At 47.8% G+C, this 18,468-nt stretch overlaps 1 protein-coding gene across 10 annotated transcripts in view; it reads left to right on the forward strand.

Moving 5' to 3' along the window:
- Positions 1-18,468, forward strand: part of PHACTR1 (phosphatase and actin regulator 1) — a 495,254-nt gene that overhangs the window by 415,617 nt on the left and 61,169 nt on the right. For 5 of the 10 annotated variants that reach the window (XM_077269898.1, XM_077269905.1, XM_077269900.1 and 2 more), the window contains 2 exons: positions 3,073-3,237; positions 4,377-4,571. In XM_077269898.1, the coding sequence (XP_077126013.1) occupies positions 3,073-3,237; positions 4,377-4,571 (360 nt within the window). The remainder of the gene's footprint in view (positions 1-3,072; positions 3,238-4,376; positions 4,572-18,468) is intronic. The other 5 variants (XM_077269903.1, XM_077269904.1, XM_077269907.1 and 2 more) reach the window with 1 other exon arrangement.

An 18,468-nucleotide genomic window follows, 5' to 3' on the forward strand; every position in this document is an offset into this window, starting at 1 on the left:
TTGTTGCAGATATTACTAACAATTCTTTGAGACTCCAAGTTGGGTCTCCATCTGGTGGGCTGCCTGTAGTGAAAGAAGGGGTGTCATAGCCCCATTATATTATTACTACTCTGGCAAAATTGATAATGTCTGTAAAGTGCTGTGGAATTAATGGTGCTATATATATATATGTGAGTAAAATAAATTGATGCCACTTTAGCAGTGTCTGTCCCTAATTTTTGAAAATGTTTGGACTCTGAGTTGAGTCTCTTTTATGTGTGTTGCCTGAACTTGGCAGGGCTCTGAGACCACCAGGCCTACACCTGTCACTCATCCACCTGTTACTGATCAATGTTTAAGCTAGAAATGGTGGTCCAAGCCCTGTCCCAGGCCTGTCCCATGCTAAAATGTGGCCTGCTGGCTGGACCACACAATTAGCACAAATGATTTATATACTGAAATGTAGCCTGCTTTCTTGAGCACACTATTAGTACAGACAATTTAGATTCAGAAAAGTGGACTCCTGGCTGGAGAAAAACTAATAGCACTAAATATTTATAAACTTAAATGTGGCCTTGTTTCCGGACCACGGTATTAACACAATTTTGATTTTTCAAATGTGGACTGCTGCCTTGGCCAAAATATTACCAACACAAAATATTTTTCCGCAGAAATGTGGCATGCCTTCTGGAGAACTCTATTAGAACAATTTTGATTCTAAAAAGTGGACTCCTGAGAGGTGCATAGATATCAGCACAAGATGATTATATACTGAAATACCCCTGCTTTCTGGAGCATGTTATTGGAACTAACAATTTTGATTTTCAAATGTAGTCTCTTGGACAGAGCAAAACTATAAGCACAAAATTATTTGATACTGAAATGTGTCCTGCTTTATGGAGCACGTTATTAGAACAAACAAACAAGATTCTGAAATGTGGACTCCTGCCCGAAGCACAATATTATCTGCACAAAAGAGCTATATGTAGTAATGTGCCCTGGTGTCACACACAATGAGCAAAAACACTTGATCTGCTGGAAGGTCGATTTCACAGCCACACAGGATCCTATGTATCTGAACTAGCACCCTGATTGCCGGAATCTTAACACATAAATTTATCGGGAAAAAAAGAATCCGCCGCTCCTCTAACCTCTCCCCACCCCCTTCCCTCATCAAACACATCCACCCCACGTCCCCTATGCTCATCGTACAGCACCACTATAATAGCCAAAGTAATAGCAATAGCATTAGAGGAAACCCGATGATTTACCGAACTGTGACCGAATTTTGACGACTTTGAGTCAAAATGAAACCGAACATGAATCTGAATGTGCTACGTATGTGCCGAATTTGATATCGGCGAACGTTTTCCGAACAAGTTTTCTTATCTCTAGTAGTGATGTTAAGTTATGTTCAGTGATGTTTTGTTATGTGTAGTGATGTTATATTATGTGCAGTGATGGTATGTTGTATGTAGTGATGTTATGTTGTGTGTAGTGATGTCATGTGTAGTGATGTTATGTTATGTGCAGTGATGATATGTTGTATGTAGTGATGTGATGTTGTGTGTAGTGATGTTATGTATAGTGATGTTATATTATGTGTAGTGATGTTATATTATGTGTAGTGATGTTATATTATGTGCAGTGATGGTATGTTGTATGTAGTGATGTTATGTTGTGTGTAGTGATGTTATGTGTAGTGATGTTATGTTATGTGCAGTGATGATATGTTGTATGTAGTGATGTAATGTGTGTAGTGATGTTATGTATAGTGATGTTATATTATGTGTAGTGATGTTATATTATGTGCAGTGATGGTATGTTGTATGTAGTGATGTTATGTTGTGTGTAGTGATGTTATGTGTAGTGATGTTATGTTATGTGCAGTGATGATATGTTGTATGTAGTGATGTAATGTGTGTAGTGATGTTATGTATAGTGATGTTATATTATGTGTAGTGATGTTATATTATGTGCAGTGATGGTATGTTGTATGTAGTGATGTGATGTTGTGTGTAGTGATGTTATGTATAGTGATGTTATATTATGTGCAGTGATGGTATGTTGTATGTAGTGATGTTATGTTGTGTGTAGTGATGTTATGTGTAGTGATGTTATGTTATGTGCAGTGATGATATGTTGTATGTAGTGATGTAATGTTGTGTGTAGTGATGTTATGTATAGTGATGTTATATTATGTGTAGTGATGTTATATTATGTGCAGTGATGGTATGTTGTATGTAGTGATGTGATGTTGTGTGTAGTGATGTTATGTATAGTGATGTTATATTATGTGCAGTGATGGTATGTTGTGTGTAGTGATGTTATGTTGTGTGTAGTGATGTTTTGTTATGTGTAGTGATGTTATGTGTGGTTATATCATGTTATGTGTAGTGATCTGACATTGTTTGTGTTTCTTGTACATACAATCACTAGTGGGAGCTGAGTAGTGATGTTCTGGTGATACCTCCAGTGTCCGGAGAGAAGGTATGGGACTAGTGCTTGGAATGCAGAGCCATCTGTATGAGAGGGACAGCGCTCTGTGCTGACGATGGATGACACTGCTGTCATGGGGCCTCTGCATACATTTGTATCATTAAGCATCTCTCCGGGCATTTCTCTCGCAATAATACATGACATTGATCACATTACCGGGTGTAATGGCTTTCATAGTTTGTGCACTCGTCCGCTGGTAGAATTAATAAGGAGCATAATGATTACCCATCTACGAGAGGTCAGACAGTATGATGCGAGGAGTCATTCAATGGTGATGTGCTGTTTGCCCGATCTGACCTGTAGGAGACGTTCGTCAATGCAGCAGTGGCTGCTCTGTACAATGTTAGCTGTGTACATAATGATAACCACTGCACGTCGTAATGCACATGGCTGAGATACTGCTGCTGGGATGAGTGTATTGTGTTTGTAGACAGGACGCCATATTCAGATCATGCATCCTGGTGATTTCGGGGTAGATCACTCATAACTGACTGTGATCAGCAGCCTTTTACAGGCCCACGTCCTCAAGTTTACCTGTGTGACCTTGAGAATACCTGACTGTAGATGGCTAAACTGCTCCTACTTTTCTTTCAGATGGTGATCTACAGAATGAAGAAGGAATGATGGAAAATGGTCAGCCTATGGGTACTCCTTCATCCTGCCTTCCAGTCATAACAGAGCTAGACTCGAGTTCAGGGGTGTCCGGGGACACTTGTGCATATGAAATACTTCCGACCTCTGAACTCATGGATGGGACAGGTGACTACTTCCCTGCTTTTATGGTCAATGTCAATACATTTTATAACACAGGCGATAGGGCATAAGTGTGCCACTCTCACTGCCCACACCCCACCACCCTGCCTCCCAATTACTAAAAAGTAACCTTCATTTTAATTTTTTTTCACAAGGAAATAAGCAACTTTGTAATATATCATACCATAGGAATCTGCTTCTTTCTCCTCCTGGATTTATCTCTCAATTCATGAGTGAAAGCAGTGAACTCTGTATTCAGTGCAGACAGGTTTTCCCATTAGTGAGATCGTACGTGACAGTTGGTGCTTTTACCTTTCTATGGAGCGGTGGAGCCAGAGGCGGACAGACATTCTGCTGCAAGTTACAGCTCTCCGTAGACCTTTATGAGCACCGGCTATCATATCGCAGTAGTGGGAAGGTCTATATTCACTGAATACAGATTGTACCCATAAATTGTGAATTTGGGGAATGAATGATCAGTCCAGGAGGAGAAAGAAGTGGATTTCTCTAACAAGGTATGTCAGAGCAGGTTGTCAGAGCAGATTTTCTAGACTGCATACTGTTCTAATGCATCCGGATACATAGTGGCCTTACTTCTTGGTGCGTAGTCCTTGGGAATGCTATGTATGCATGTTCTCTATCAATATTTACATTTAACAGTTGTTCCTGATTTTCGGCATCTAATGTTCCTTTTGTTAGAGAGCGGCTGGCTTTATGTTTCATTCTCAGCAATCTGATCTAGGGCTGTGATCGCCATCCTACTTTTGGGTATGTCAGTGGCGACATCTGGTGGACAACTCTAGTATAGATTGCATGCGGCTTTCATGAAATGATTCTGCTGTGAAGTCTATACATTCTGTAATATCGGAGATAGAACAGTTATTTCCTTTTTTTATCTTATCGAAGTATCTACTTGTCCTTTTTATTATGACTTTGCAGCCCCATTATCTAGTGCGGTAATGTCTGAGCTCATCATATGCGATCCACACACGTCTCTGATGTCAAAGTTATGCTGCTGTGATCTACTCATACCATATACGTAGCAAGTTTGGGAACTAACCCACGACGCTCCATGCTGTGGTCACTCGTCTGTTGCTACCTCATATGTAACGTGTCATGTCTGTGATGTGGTTTGTGTTCCTCAGTGTCTGAAGATCTCTCGCCCGAGCCAGGATCCCTATCCCAGGATCCAACATACAAGCCAACCCTGCTACTGCCCCCCAAAAAATCATCTTACTCTGTAGACCATGAGGACACCCCTGTGAAACCACTAACTCTCCTCAAGCAGCCCCCCGCCCTGCCTCCTAAACCTCTTTCCAGAATTGCCAATCACATTGCAGGTAAGACAAAGCTACTACACCTTGTACACGTTTTCCTTCTTGACTTGACATATTTCCCAAATAATAGCTTCTAGTGATGAGTGAATGCACCGAGATAAGGTGTTATCCAAGCATGCTTAGGTGCTAACCGTGTGACTTCGGCGTGCTAGAAAAATATATTCAAGTCCCTGCGCCTGCATGTCCCGCGCCTGTTAGACAGACAGAACACATGTAGGGAATGCCTAACAAACAGGGAATCCCTGGATGTGTTGCGTCTGTTGAACACCGCAAGACATGCTGCGGCGGGGACTCGAACATATTTTTCGATCACGCCAACGTCGCTCGGCTATCACCCGAGCATGCTCATATAACACCTTATCCCAGCATGTTCACTCATCACTAATAGTTTCCCTTCATATGGTTAGCCCCAACGTACTATTCCTCCTTACTGTAAAATCAATTAGATGTCACTTTATGGCATCCTAGAGGTCTACTGTATGTTGCTGCATATAGAATTAAATTATTATAGTGCTTTGGAACAAAGCACTATACTGTTATTCCACCGTGGTAAACTTCTTCTTATTCTTATTATTCAGTCCGCACGTAATGCGGCCCGAACCGCTAAACTCACAGACTCCAGTGAGGTGTCATTTCGAAGCCAGCGTCCCCAAGAGGTGTGCTAAGTATTTTTCGTGCCGATCGGATTTGTAGTTTTTGCGCAATTTGTGTTTGAAAAAAGTCTTTCAATGCGTTTCAATAGGGAAATTGTCCCATACGTTTATAATGGGCTGGTTTCTGAGGCAATTTCTAAAAATAACTGCCACCTGGCTGATTAGCTCATTGATATGCGCAGTCAGACACAGTTACTATGCCAACGCCTATGAAATCTACATCAGCTCACCAGGTCACAAGTTTTGTCAGATAATATCAGCTCTTAAAGTGACAGTACAGCACAATTCCAAACCACTATCCGTAGTCTTATGATTATTAGACTGTGGCCCGATTCTAACTCATCGGGTATTCTAGAATATGCATGTCCACGTAGTATATTGCACAGCCACGCAGTATACAGTGCAGAGCCGCGCAGTACACAGCGCAGAGCCGCGCAGTACACAGCGCAGAGCCGCGCAGTACACAGCGCAGAGCCGCGCAGTACACAGCGCAGAGCCGCGCAGTACAAAGCGCAGAGTCGCGCAGTATAAAGCGCAGAGCCGCGCAGTACACAGCGCAGAGCCGCGCAGTACACAGCGCAGAGCCACGCAGTACACAGCGCAGAGCCACACAGTATAAAGCGCAGAGCCGCGCAGTACAAAGCGCAGTCGCGCAGTATAAAGCGCAGAGCCGCGCAGTACACAGCGCAGAGCCGCGCAGTACACAGCGCAGAGCCGCGCAGTACACAGCGCAGAGCCGCGCAGTATACAGCGCAGAGCCGCGCAGTACACAGCGCAGAGCCGCGCAGTACACAGCGCAGAGCCGCGCAGTACACAGCGCAGAGCCGCGCAGTACACAGCGCAGAGCCGCGCAGTACAAAGCGCAGAGCCGCGCAGTATAAAGTGCAGAGCCGCGCAGTACACAGCGCAGAGCCGCGCAGTACACAGCGCAGAGCCGCGCAGTATAAAGCGCAGAGCCGCGCAGTACACAGCGCAGAGCCGCGCAGTACACAGCGCAGAGCCGCGCAGTACACAGCGCAGAGCCGCGCAGTATACAGCGCAGAGCCGCGCAGTACACAGCGCAGAGCCGCCCAGTATACAGCGCAGAGCCGCGCAGTATACAGCGCAGAGCCGCGCAGTACACAGCGTAGAGCCACGCAGTATACAGCGCAGAGCCACGCAGTATACAGCGCAGAGCCGCGTAGTATACAGCGCAGAGCCCCGCAGTATACAGTGCAGAGCCCCGCAGTATACAGCGCAGAGCCGTGCAGTACACAGTGCAGAGCCGCGCAGTACACAGCGCAGAGCCACGCAGTATACAGCGCAGAGCCACGCAGTATACAGCGCAGAGCCGCGTAGTATACAGCGCAGAGCCCCGCAGTATACAGTGCAGAGCCCCGCAGTATACAGCGCAGAGCCGTGCAGTACACAGTGCAGAGCCGCGCAGTACACAGCGCAGAGCCGCGCAGTATACAGCGCAGACACACGCAGTACACAGCACGGACACGCGCAGTACACAGCGCAGAGCCGCGCAGTACAAAGCGCAGAGCCGCGCAGTATACAGCGCAGAGCCGCGTAGTATACAGCGCAGAGCCGCGTAGTATACAGCGCAGAGCCACGCAGTATACAGCGCAGAGCCACGCAGTATACAGCGCAGAGCCACGTAGTTATACTGCCCAGTCACGTAGTATATTGTCCAGTCACATAGTATACTGCATATCCCTGTTAAAAAAAAAAAAAAGAATTAAAATAAAAAAGTTACATACTCACCTCCTGGAGCGGCCGGTATCTGATGGTTGTTGCACCTCCTAGAGCGGCCGGTACACGATGCTTGTTGCACCTGGAGTGGCCGGTACCCGATGCTTGTTGCGCGCTCCGGTCCCAAGAGTGCATTGCGGTCTCATGAGATGATGACGTAGCGGTGTTGTGAGACAGAAAGACGGAAGTGCCCTTAGACAATTATATAGTAGATTACCCCGCTCACCAAATCGGACCCCGAGGGGCCCGGCTCACCAAATCGGACCCAGAGTGACCCCGCCCACCAAATCGGACCCAGAGTGACCCCGCCCACCAAATCGGACCCAGAGTGGCTCCGCCCACCAAATCGAACCCAGAGTGACCCCTTCCACCAAATCAAACCCAGAGTGACCCCTTCCACCAAATCGGACCCAGAGTGACCCCACCCACCAAATCGGACCCTGAGGTGCCCAGCCCACCAAATGAGACCCTGAGGTGCCCAGCCCACCAAATCGGACCGAGTGACCCCACCCACCAAATTGGTCCCTAAGGTGCCCCGCCCACCAAATCGGACCCAGAGTGGCTCCGCCCACCGAATCGGACCCAGAGTGGCCGCGCCCACAGAATCGGACCAAAAGTGACCCCGCCCACCGAATCGGACCTAGATTTACCCCGCCCACAAAATCAGACCCAGATTGACCCAACCCACCAAATCGGACCGCCTGAGGGGCACCCAAGTGTGAAAGTCTTGCAGGGGCAGCCCGGGCACCATTCCAAAGCACTATCTGTAGTTCCTTCAGGAAATACCCATCTAGTTATAGTGCTTTGGAACAAAGCACTATACTGTTATTCCACCGTGGTAAACTTCTTCTTATTCTTATTATTCAGTCCGCACGTAATGCGGCCCGAACCGCTTCACTCACAGACTCCAGTGAGGTGTCATTTCGAAGCCAGCGTCCCCAAGAGGTGTGCTAAGTATTTTTCATGTCGATCGGATTTGTAGTTTTGGCGCAATTTGCGTTTGAAAATGTTTTTTCCCCTCATTGTAATGCATTTCAATAGGGAAATTTTCCTATACGTTTAAAATGGCCTGGTTTCTGAGGCAATTTCTAAAAATAACTTAACTGCCAAATCCCACCTGGCTGATTAGCTCATTGATATGCGCAGTCAGACACAGTTACTATGCCAACGCCTACCAGGCCACAGTTTTGTCAGATAATATCAGCTCTTAAAGTGACAGCACAGCACAATTTCAAAGCACTATCTGTAGTCTTATTATTATTACAGTATACAGCGCAGAGCCCCGCAGCATACAGCGCAGAGCCACGCATTATACAGCGCGGAGCCCCGCAGCATACAGCGCAGAGCCGCGCATTATACAGCGCGGAGCCGTGCAGCATACAGCGCGGAGACGCGCAGCATACAGCGCGGAGACGCGCAGCATACAGCGCGGAGCCCCGCAGCATACAGCGCTGAGCCCCGCAGCATACAGCGCAGAGCCCCGCAGCATACAGCGCAGAGCCCCGCAGCATACAGCGCAGAGCCCCGCAGCATACAGCGCAGAGCCCCGCAGCATACAGCGCAGAGCCCCGCAGCATACAGCGCAGAGCCGCGCAGCATACAGCGCAGAGCCGCGCAGCATACAGCGCAGAGCCCCGCAGCATACAGCGCAGAGCCGCGCAGCATACAGCGCAGAGCCGCGCAGCATACAGCGCAGAGCCCCGCAGTATACAGCGCAGAGCCCCGCAGTATACAGCGCAGAGCCACGCAGTATACAACGCAGAGCCGCGCAGTATACAGCACCCACCAAATCGGCCCCTGAGGGGCCCCACCCACCAAATCGGACCCAGAGTGGCTACAACTACCAAACCAGCGCCTGAGGGGCACCCAAGTGTGAAAGTCTTGCTGGGGCAGCCCGGGCACCATTCCAAAGCACTATCTGTAGTTCCTTCAGGAAATACCCATCTATTTCTCTCTGTTATCAGCCATTCCCCGTACTGCTGTCAGTCTATTTCTCTCTGTTATCAGCCATTCCCCTGTCCTGCTGTCAGTCTATTCTCTCTGTTATCAGCCATTCCCTGTCCTGCTGTCAGTCTATTCTCTCTGTTATCAGCCATTCCCCGTCCTGCTGTCAGTCTATTTCTCTCTGTTATCAGCCATTCCCCGTACTGCAGTCAGTCTATTTTTCTCTGTTATCAGCCATTCCCCGTCCTGATGTCAGTCTATTTCTCTCTATCAGCAATTCCCCTGTCCTGCTGTCAGTCTATTCTCTCTGTTATCAGCCATTCCCTTGTCCTGCTGTCAGTCTATTCTCTGTTATCAGCCATTCCCTTATCCTGCTGTCAGAGTGACCCGGCCCACCAAATCGGACCCAGAGTGACCCGGCCCACCAAACCGGACCCAGAGTGACCCGGCCCACCAAACCAGACCCAGAGTGACCCGGCCCACCAAACCGGACCCAGAGTGACCCGGCCCACCAAATCGGACCCAGAGTGACCCGGCCCACCAAATCGGACCCAGAGTGACCCGGCCCACCAAATCGGACCCAGAGTGACCCGGCCCACCAAATCGGACCCAGAGTGACCCGGCCCACCAAATCGGACCCAGAGTGACCCGGCCCACCAAATCGGACCCAGAGTGACCCGGCCCACCAAATCGGACCCAGAGTGACCCGGCCCACCAAATCGGACCCAGAGTGACCCGGCCCACCAAATCGGACCCAGAGTGACCCGGCCCACCAAATCGGACCCAGAGTGACCCGGGCCACCAAATCGGACCCAGAGTGACCCGGGCCACCAAATCGGACCCAGAGTGACCCGGCCCACCAAATCGGACCCAGAGTGACCCGGGCCACCAAATCGGACCCAGAGTGACCCGGGCCACCAAATCGGACCCAGAGTGACCCGGGCCACCAAATCGGACCCAGAGTGACCCGGGCCACCAAATCGGACCCAGAGTGACCCGGGCCACCAAATCGGACCCAGAGTGACCCGGGCCACCAAATCGGACCCAGAGTGACCCGGGCCACCAAATCGGACCCAGAGTGACCCGGGCCACCAAATCGGACCCAGAGTGACCCGGGCCACCAAATCGGACCCAGAGTGACCTGACTCACCAAATCGGACCCAGAGTGACCCGGGCCACCAAATCGGACCCAGAGTGACCCGGCCCACCAAATCGGACCCAGAGTGACCCGGCCCACCAAATCGGACCCAGAGTGACCCGGGCCACCAAATCGGACCCAGAGTGACCCGGCCCACCAAATCGGACCCAGAGTGGCCTCAACCCTGAGGGGCTACAACTACCAAACCAGCGCCTGAGGGGCACCCAAGTGTGAAAGTCTTGCAGGGGCAGCCCGGGCACCATTCCAAAGCACTATCTGTAGTTCCTTCAGGAAATACCCATCTAGTTTAATATATTATCTGATAATTTAGGCCTCATCCAACTTTATATTCCAGGTCTAAATTGTACTTTTGAATTCAGAATTGCTAAACGCTAGTATTTGTTCCACATTTTGTATTATAGTGCCTCCTCCCGCCATGGTAACCACTTTGGTCTTTTTGATTCTTATGAATTATAGCATATAGTTATTTGTTATGAGTATGTCTGTCAGCTTTCATGTTCTTGTTAATCAGACATAAATGTGTTTTATTTAAATTACACTACATGGCTAAAAGTATGTGAACATCCATTTCCTTCTTCAGGGATGTGGAGTTGGTAAGCCAAACCTCCGACTCCTCAATTTCCATGACACCGACTCCGACTTCACCAAAATGGGCTCCGACTCCAATTCCACGACCCCCACTCCACAGTCCTGACAGGGCTATGGGGTCGGTAAGCCAAACTTCCAACTCTGACTCCTCAATTTCCATGACTCCGACTCTGACTCCACCAAAATGGGCTCCGACTCCACGACTCCGACTCCACGGCCCTGCTTCTAATGTGTGGATTTGGTCATTCCAACCACATACGTACGAGTATACGACATCCATAGAGAAACCCTTTCCAGACTTGAATACTGCAGCCTTTTACTTCCTCCCTGCTGATGTTAGCTACAGAAGAAAATCTTTCAAGCAGTTGTCTACCCACTACTGGACAACACCTCCAAACTTGGTCTGCAGCACAGAACAAAATAATGAAACCAAACACTGACCTCCCCGAAAGACGCCATTTATGTGATGTTGCTGCTATCTCCAGAAGGTTAGAGGCATAATTCCATGTGACCGTTGTGAGCCTATAAAGAAAGGGTTGTCCAGTAGTGGACAATCCTCCTATAACTAAATATTTAGCAAACATGGAATTAAAAGCTAGTTCTGTGTCTGTAGAGCGGTGTTCCCCAACTCCGGTCCTCAAGAGCCTCCAACAGATCCATGTTTTCAGGATTTTCTTAGTATTGGAAATGTGATAATTGCATCATCTGGACAGGCAAGCACTCAATAACCTGGGCAATTCTAAGGAAATCCTGAAAACATGACCTGTTGGTGGCTCTTGAGGACCAGAGTTGGGGAACACTGCTGTAGAGAGAAAGTCCTGTGATTACAGCAGCATTGGCACTAATTCAATGATAGAACAAATAAGTAGGGGAGGGATAAAGTATGTACCACGTGAGCTTATAGGCTTGTAGAAGAAGTGACTGATGGCCACTGAATCTGTTACAGACTATGATAATGAGTTCCTATTAGTGATTTAGAAAAATGGAGAGGACTGCAACAAAAACAGCTAAGCTTTGAAGGCAAAGGTTCCACAAAAGCAGGTACACTTCAAAATATCGGAGCTTCCATGGCACACGATGCATAGCAGCAAGTGCTGGCTGTCAAGCACTCTCCCACTGCAGCTTTGTAAAAATATTCTCAAATATTTTGGATCATATTACATGATGATCTGGCAGCCTGATAAACAAACCAAGATGTGAAGGGTGCCAGGATGACATTGTCTGGATAAACACTTTGTGCAATTGGAAAGTTTGGCAAAGGAATATTTGTTGTGAAGGGGCCATTCCAATTGTGCAAGTACTTGGCAAAATTACCTATATAAGGCCAAACAGGGAGTGAAGGCGTTTCCAATAATGAAATAAACCCAAAAAGAAAAGGAAGTAATAAAGCCCTAGTACCAAAAAAATATACAAAATGTATTAATTGTATCAGAGTAATAAAAACACATAAAATATGTGATTGAGACACAGAAAGAACTTCCTCAGCCCAAAAGAGACTGAATGCGATGGAAATACCTGTGAATCATGCACACACCAACTGTACTACATCCACCTGTCTCTGTTTGAATGTGAAGCGACAGGAGTGTCTGTATGCCTTAAAACAGACACAGGTGGATAAAAACTAAAGTGCATGTGCAAAAACGGTTAAGCCATAAAGGGTTGATTGTGACTTGTAGGATCGCTACTTCCAACAGGTGGCGCTATAGAGTTAAGTCCTCTTTTTCTCAGAAGAGGCAATTTGCATATTTAAATTCCCAGAGGAGCATTGCACGGCGAATAAGCCTCCTTACCTTGACAAGCCAGAGATGGTATAAAAAAGTAGATGAACAGCGCTCCAACCAGGTGTATTGGTATCAAAAAATAGTTTATTCCGCCATAAAACAGCAACGTTTCGACCAAAATCTGGTCTTTATCAAGCATACACAAAGGTACAAGATGTCAGCTTAACTAGTGTGGATACCACGCAGGGCACCAATCACTATCCAGTCATAGATTACAATATAAATACAGTGCATAACAAACATCAGATACATATATGATCCATAGTAAACAGTAAAAAACACCCATGATATAGATAATTATGAAATCACATCAAAATACACAATCAATACTGTGTTTGTTTATTGTTGAGCAAATCCAGGTCCGGCATCATTGTAACCCTGGTAACAATCCACCAATAGTAGAACTCATATGTCCGTCTTCCAAACCAATGTGGTATGTCCAGGAGAGCGGCGCCAAAACCATAAGCAGCCAATCAAATCCCCTCATACAATGGAAGATATCCTAGATGTCCTATCAGAGAACAAATGGCATAGGAAGATCATACCTGCATCAGAGCTCCGCGCCAACCTCCTGTTTCCATGCCGTGTCGCAGATCCCACAGGGAACGCCCGGCGAGAGCGCACGCGCATAGAACCGGACACACCCACATCACCTGACAGCGACACGGGTACGCCCAGCGCCGATGCATCCATAGCTCACCAAGACCCGGGCCGCAACGAAGGAGCGCATGCGCGCCACCACAAGGACCCACACACAACACATGACAGTGACGTAGGTGCGCCTATCGATGACGCGTACCCAGCCCCCCTGGCAGCTCAGGCCATGGCACAAGAGCGCAGGCGCGTCACCGTGCCGAACCACCTACATCACCTGACCGCGACGAGAGTGCGTCCAGTCCCAGCGCACGCGCAATCCGACAGTGGTCCCGTGAGGCCGCGCCCCCAGCCGGTTACGAGGGTGACGCTAATGGAGAAACAACAAGACCAATGTATTAAACAATGGAATTACCAGGACCAAAAAACAGTTAATATTCATAAGCCCAGGGCCGTATTTGCCACTAGGCACGCGAGGGCACGTGCCTAGGGCGGCGACATTGCGGGGGGGCAGCACCTGAGCAAGGTTTTTTTTTTTTTTAGTCCCGGGTCACAAACGCGACCGACCGCTACCGCAACCCGCCCCCGCACGCCTCCTAGTCCAACCCTCCCTCCTTGAAGACGATACTCACCCTGCTCCAGCGATGCCTGGTCTCAGCGTCTGTAGCGCGTCCTGAGTGAGCGGTCACGTGGTACCGCTCATTAAAGGTCATGAATATGCACATATTCATGAACTTAATCAGCGGTACCACATGACCGCTCACTCAGGAAGAAGGCGCTGCGGCGGGACAGAGCCAGAGGGAGGATGTCGGCGCAGCCGCGCGGTGTGTGGGACAGCTGACAGGTGAGTATGGGGGACGTGGGGATGAAGTGAAGGAGGAAGGTAAGCCGCCCGAGCCATTCAAGATGGGAGAAGGAGCGGGGGAGGGGGTGGAGAGATGAGCCATGCATACCGGGGAGTATGAGCCATCAGCCATGCATATGGGGGGGGGGGAATTATGAGCCATCAGCCATGCATACAGGGGGGGGGGGAATTATGAGCCATCAGCCATGCATACAGGGGGGGAATTATGAGCCATCAGATCAGCCATGCATACAGGGGGTGGGGGAATTATGAGCCATGCATACAGGGGAATATGAGCCATCAGCCATACATACAGGGGGGGGGGATTATGAGCTATGCATACAGGAGGGGAGGTGGAATATGAGCCATGCATACAGGGGGGAGTGAATATGAGCCATGCATACGGGGGGGGGGGGAGTATGAGCCATGCATACGGGGGGGAATATGAGCCATGCATACAGGAGGGGGGGTCATTATACAGTATGGAGAACTGTGTGTGGCCATTATACAGTATGGAGCATCATGTGTGGCCGTTATACATTATTGAGCATCATGTGTGGCCATTATACAGTATGGAGCATCATGTGTGGCCATTATACAGTATTGAGCATCATGTGTGGCCATTATACAGTATGGAGCATCATGTGTGGCCATTATACAGTATGGAGCATCATGTGTGGCCATTATACAGTATTGAGCATCATGTGTGGCCGTTATACAGTATGGAGCATCATGTGTGGTCATTATACAGTATGGAGCATCATGTGTGGCCGTTATACAGTATGGAGCATCATGTGTGGCCAATGGCCATTATACAGTATGGAGCATCACGTGTGGCCATTATACAGTATTGAGCATCATTTGTGGCCATTATACAGTATGGAGCATCATGTGTGGTCATTATACAGTATGGAGCATCATGTGTGGCCGTTATACAGTATGGAGCATCATGTGTGGCCAATGGCCATTATACAGTATGGAGCATCACGTGTGGCCATTATACAGTATTGAGCATCATTTGTGGCCATTATACAGTATGGAGCATCATGTGTGGTCATTATACAGTATGGAGCATCATGTGTGGCTATTATACAGTATGGAGCACTGTGGCCATATTGTTTCGTTTATAATTATGGTATATAAAAGTGTGATCAGCAGTGCTAAATGGCTGTGGTTGGGATGTGGATATGGGTGTGACTAGTTGTGAAATGGGTGTGGTCAGAGGCGTGGCCTAAAATTTGCCGCAGCGCGCTACGCGCGCCGCACACTTTATACCTCCTTCCCTTCTTCAAAAGTTGGGAGGTATGGTACTGCATTTGCCAGATCATGGCAAGTGCCGCAAATCCCATAGGGAATGAATGAGGCCAAACGCAGTGTTGCTGTAAGTGATCCGTTACGCGGCACATGCAGAAAAACTGACGGATCTGCTGCAAAAGGCGACTTTCGCATCAGCGATTCTTGCTAAAGTCACTGCCGATAGTGTCATACTCACCAAAGGGGGAGGCAGCCTAGGGCAACAGAAACCCTAAATAGAAGGGTTTATAGGTAATGTTGGGCTTATGAATATTAACTGTTTTTTGGTCCTGGTAATTCGATTGTTTAATACATTGGTCTTGTTGTTTCTCCATTAGCGTCACCCTGGTAACCGGCTGGGGGCGCGGCCTCACGGGACCACTGTCGGATTGATTGCGTGTGCGCTGGGACTGGACGCACTCTCGTCGCGGTCAGGTGATGTAGGTGGTTCGGCACGGTGACGCGCCTGCGCTCTTGTGCCATGGCCTGAGCTGCCGGGGGGGCTGGGTACGCGTCATCGATAGGCGCACCTACGTCACTGTCATGTGTTGTGTGTGGGTCCTTGTGGTGGCGCGCATGCGCTCCTTCGTTGCGGCCCGGGTCTTGGTGAGCTATGGATGCATCGGCGCTGGGCGTACCCGTGTCGCTGTCAGGTGATGTGGGTGTGTCCGGTTCTATGCGCGTGCGCTCTCGCCGGGCGTTCCCTGTGGGATCTGCGACACGGCATGGAAACAGGAGGTTGGCGCGGAGCTCTGATGCAGGTATGATCTTCCTATGCCATTTGTTCTCTGATAGGACATCTAGGATATCTTCCATTGTATGAGGGGATTTGATTGGCTGCTTATGGTTTTGGCGCCGCTCTCCTGGACATACCACATTGGTTTGGAAGACGGACATATGAGTTCTACTATTGGTGGATTGTTACCAGGGTTACAATGATGCCGGACCTGGATTTGCTCAACAATAAACAAACACAGTATTGATTGTGTATTTTGATGTGATTTCATAATTATCTATATCATGGGTGTTTTTTACTGTTTACTATGGATCATATATGTATCTGATGTTTGTTATGCACTGTATTTATATTGTAATCTATGACTGGATAGTGATTGGTGCCCTGCGTGGTATCCACACTATTTAAGCTGACATCTTGTACCTTTGTGTATGCTTGATAAAGACCAGATTTTGGTCGAAACGTTGCTGTTTTATGGCGGAATAAACTATTTTTTGATACCAATACACCTGGTTGGAGCGCTGTTCATCTACTTTTTTGCACTATTTGGAGGATCCAGGATGGTTCCCTGGACATGGAACGTGCGCCCCTTTGAGGGAGTGCTGTCAGCCCCTCTCTTTTTTCTATTAAGCCAGAGATGGTATGTCACTCTCCTTAGACCTCAGTCCAGAGCCTCTCACCTAGCCAAATCAGTTCTCATGCTTCGCACTGACGAGGGCCAACAGCCCGAAACACCGTGCCTGCGAATTGAGATACTGATTTGGCTTTTATCCTAAGTCATATTGCACGACTCGTTAAAGGGTTGATTGTGACTTGTAGGATCGTTACTTCCAACAGGTGGCGCTATAGAGTTAAGTCCTCTTTTTCTCAGAAGAGGCAATTTGCATAAGCCATATTGGACATATATAAAGTGCAAATGCATGAAAAGATGAGGCACTAAGTCCAATTGGACAAAGAGATATTAGTGCAATAGGGTAAACGTTATTAAATATATATAAGGAGCCAGTGCATACAAGAAATGTGTCACGCTCCAATAAGGATCCAGACAGTGCACGGCGAGATGGATGGGAAGGGACGCAATGCCTCTAGGTAAAGATTAAAGATGCATTTTAACCCTGTGTGGTGATCACGTTCCTAATCCCTGTCTTGCCCAAAGCACTGCCGTGGGTAGTGCATGGGGCAACAGGAACACTAGTCCTGCTCTATGATACAGACACAAAGGGAGACAGACAAGGGTAAACAAAACAGAAATCACTCTCAGCGCACGCCGACTGCAATGGTATATAACGGGAGAGGAAGGGTGAGATAACGCAAAAAGGGAGATAAGGAGAAGGAAACACCAAAGAGCAATCTACACTGCTTAATCCTTGCAACACCAGAACAAGGGAAATCTGCACAGTTTACTGGAAGGCAAAGCAGATCCATCTAGCGCAGGTACACATGTAGCCAGACGCCGCAATCTTCTGACCACTCTATGTCGCGGTATCCCCATGATACTACCCACCCTCCTAAGAGGGGACTACTGGCACTCGTGATCAGGTTTACCTGAATGTGAAGCATGAAGAAAGTGAACTAATGTGATCACATGAACATTAGTTGCTGGTACCCATACGTACAAATCGATAATTTTAACGATGACTGAGGAAGGTGGCAGTAGAGCCGGTTCTGACAAAGCAATGTATTTTTTGAGAAAAGATCGATGAAACACATTATGGATTTTGAAAGTAGGTGGTAAGTCAAGACGAAACGCTACCGGATTGATTACAGCAACTATCTTCTAGGTACCGATGAACCTGGGTCCAGTTTCCAAGAAGAAACTTTCAACTTCATGTTCTTAGTGGACAACCAACCCATATAACCAACACACAGATCTGGACCAACCGAGCGTTTCCGATCAGCCATATTTAGGACCCATCATCTTTAAATTATTAAGATCACCCTCCACACAGAGGTAATAGATGAAGAAAACTGCTCCTCCTCAGGCACTCTTGAAGAACGATTTCCATTAAAGGTGCAGAATTGAGGATGAAAACCATATGCCATGAAAAACAGGTGACTTGCCAGTAGATTCATGATGACTGTTATTCACAGCAAACTCATAATGGTAAATAAGAGACCCAATATTCCTGATTCTCGTAAAAAAACACCTTAGGTACTTCTAAAGATTCTGATTCACCTGTTCAGTCTGCCCATTAGATTGTGAATGAAAGGCGGACGAAAATGAGAGATGAATTCCTTAACGAGCACAAAAAGTGTTCCAAAACTTTGATATAAATTAGGTCCGCCAATCAGAAACAGTATCAGCAGGGATCCCATGGAGTCTCCTCATCTCATTAATGAAAACTTGTGCCAAAGGCTTCTCTTTCAGAAGTGCAGGTAATGCACTAAGATGAGCCATTTTGCTAAATCTATCTACTACCACTAATATTACCTTGTTACCTGCGGACACAGGCAGTTCAGTAATAAAATCCAAAGACTGATGAGTCAATGGTCTACAAGAACTAATCAAAGGTTGCAGAACCCCGGACGGACGAGTATGGGGGGTCTTTGAACGAGCACAAGTACTACAAA

The sequence above is a fragment of the Ranitomeya variabilis genome, chromosome 6 (assembly GCF_051348905.1).
Source record: "Ranitomeya variabilis isolate aRanVar5 chromosome 6, aRanVar5.hap1, whole genome shotgun sequence".
NCBI lineage: Eukaryota > Metazoa > Chordata > Amphibia > Anura > Dendrobatidae > Ranitomeya > Ranitomeya variabilis.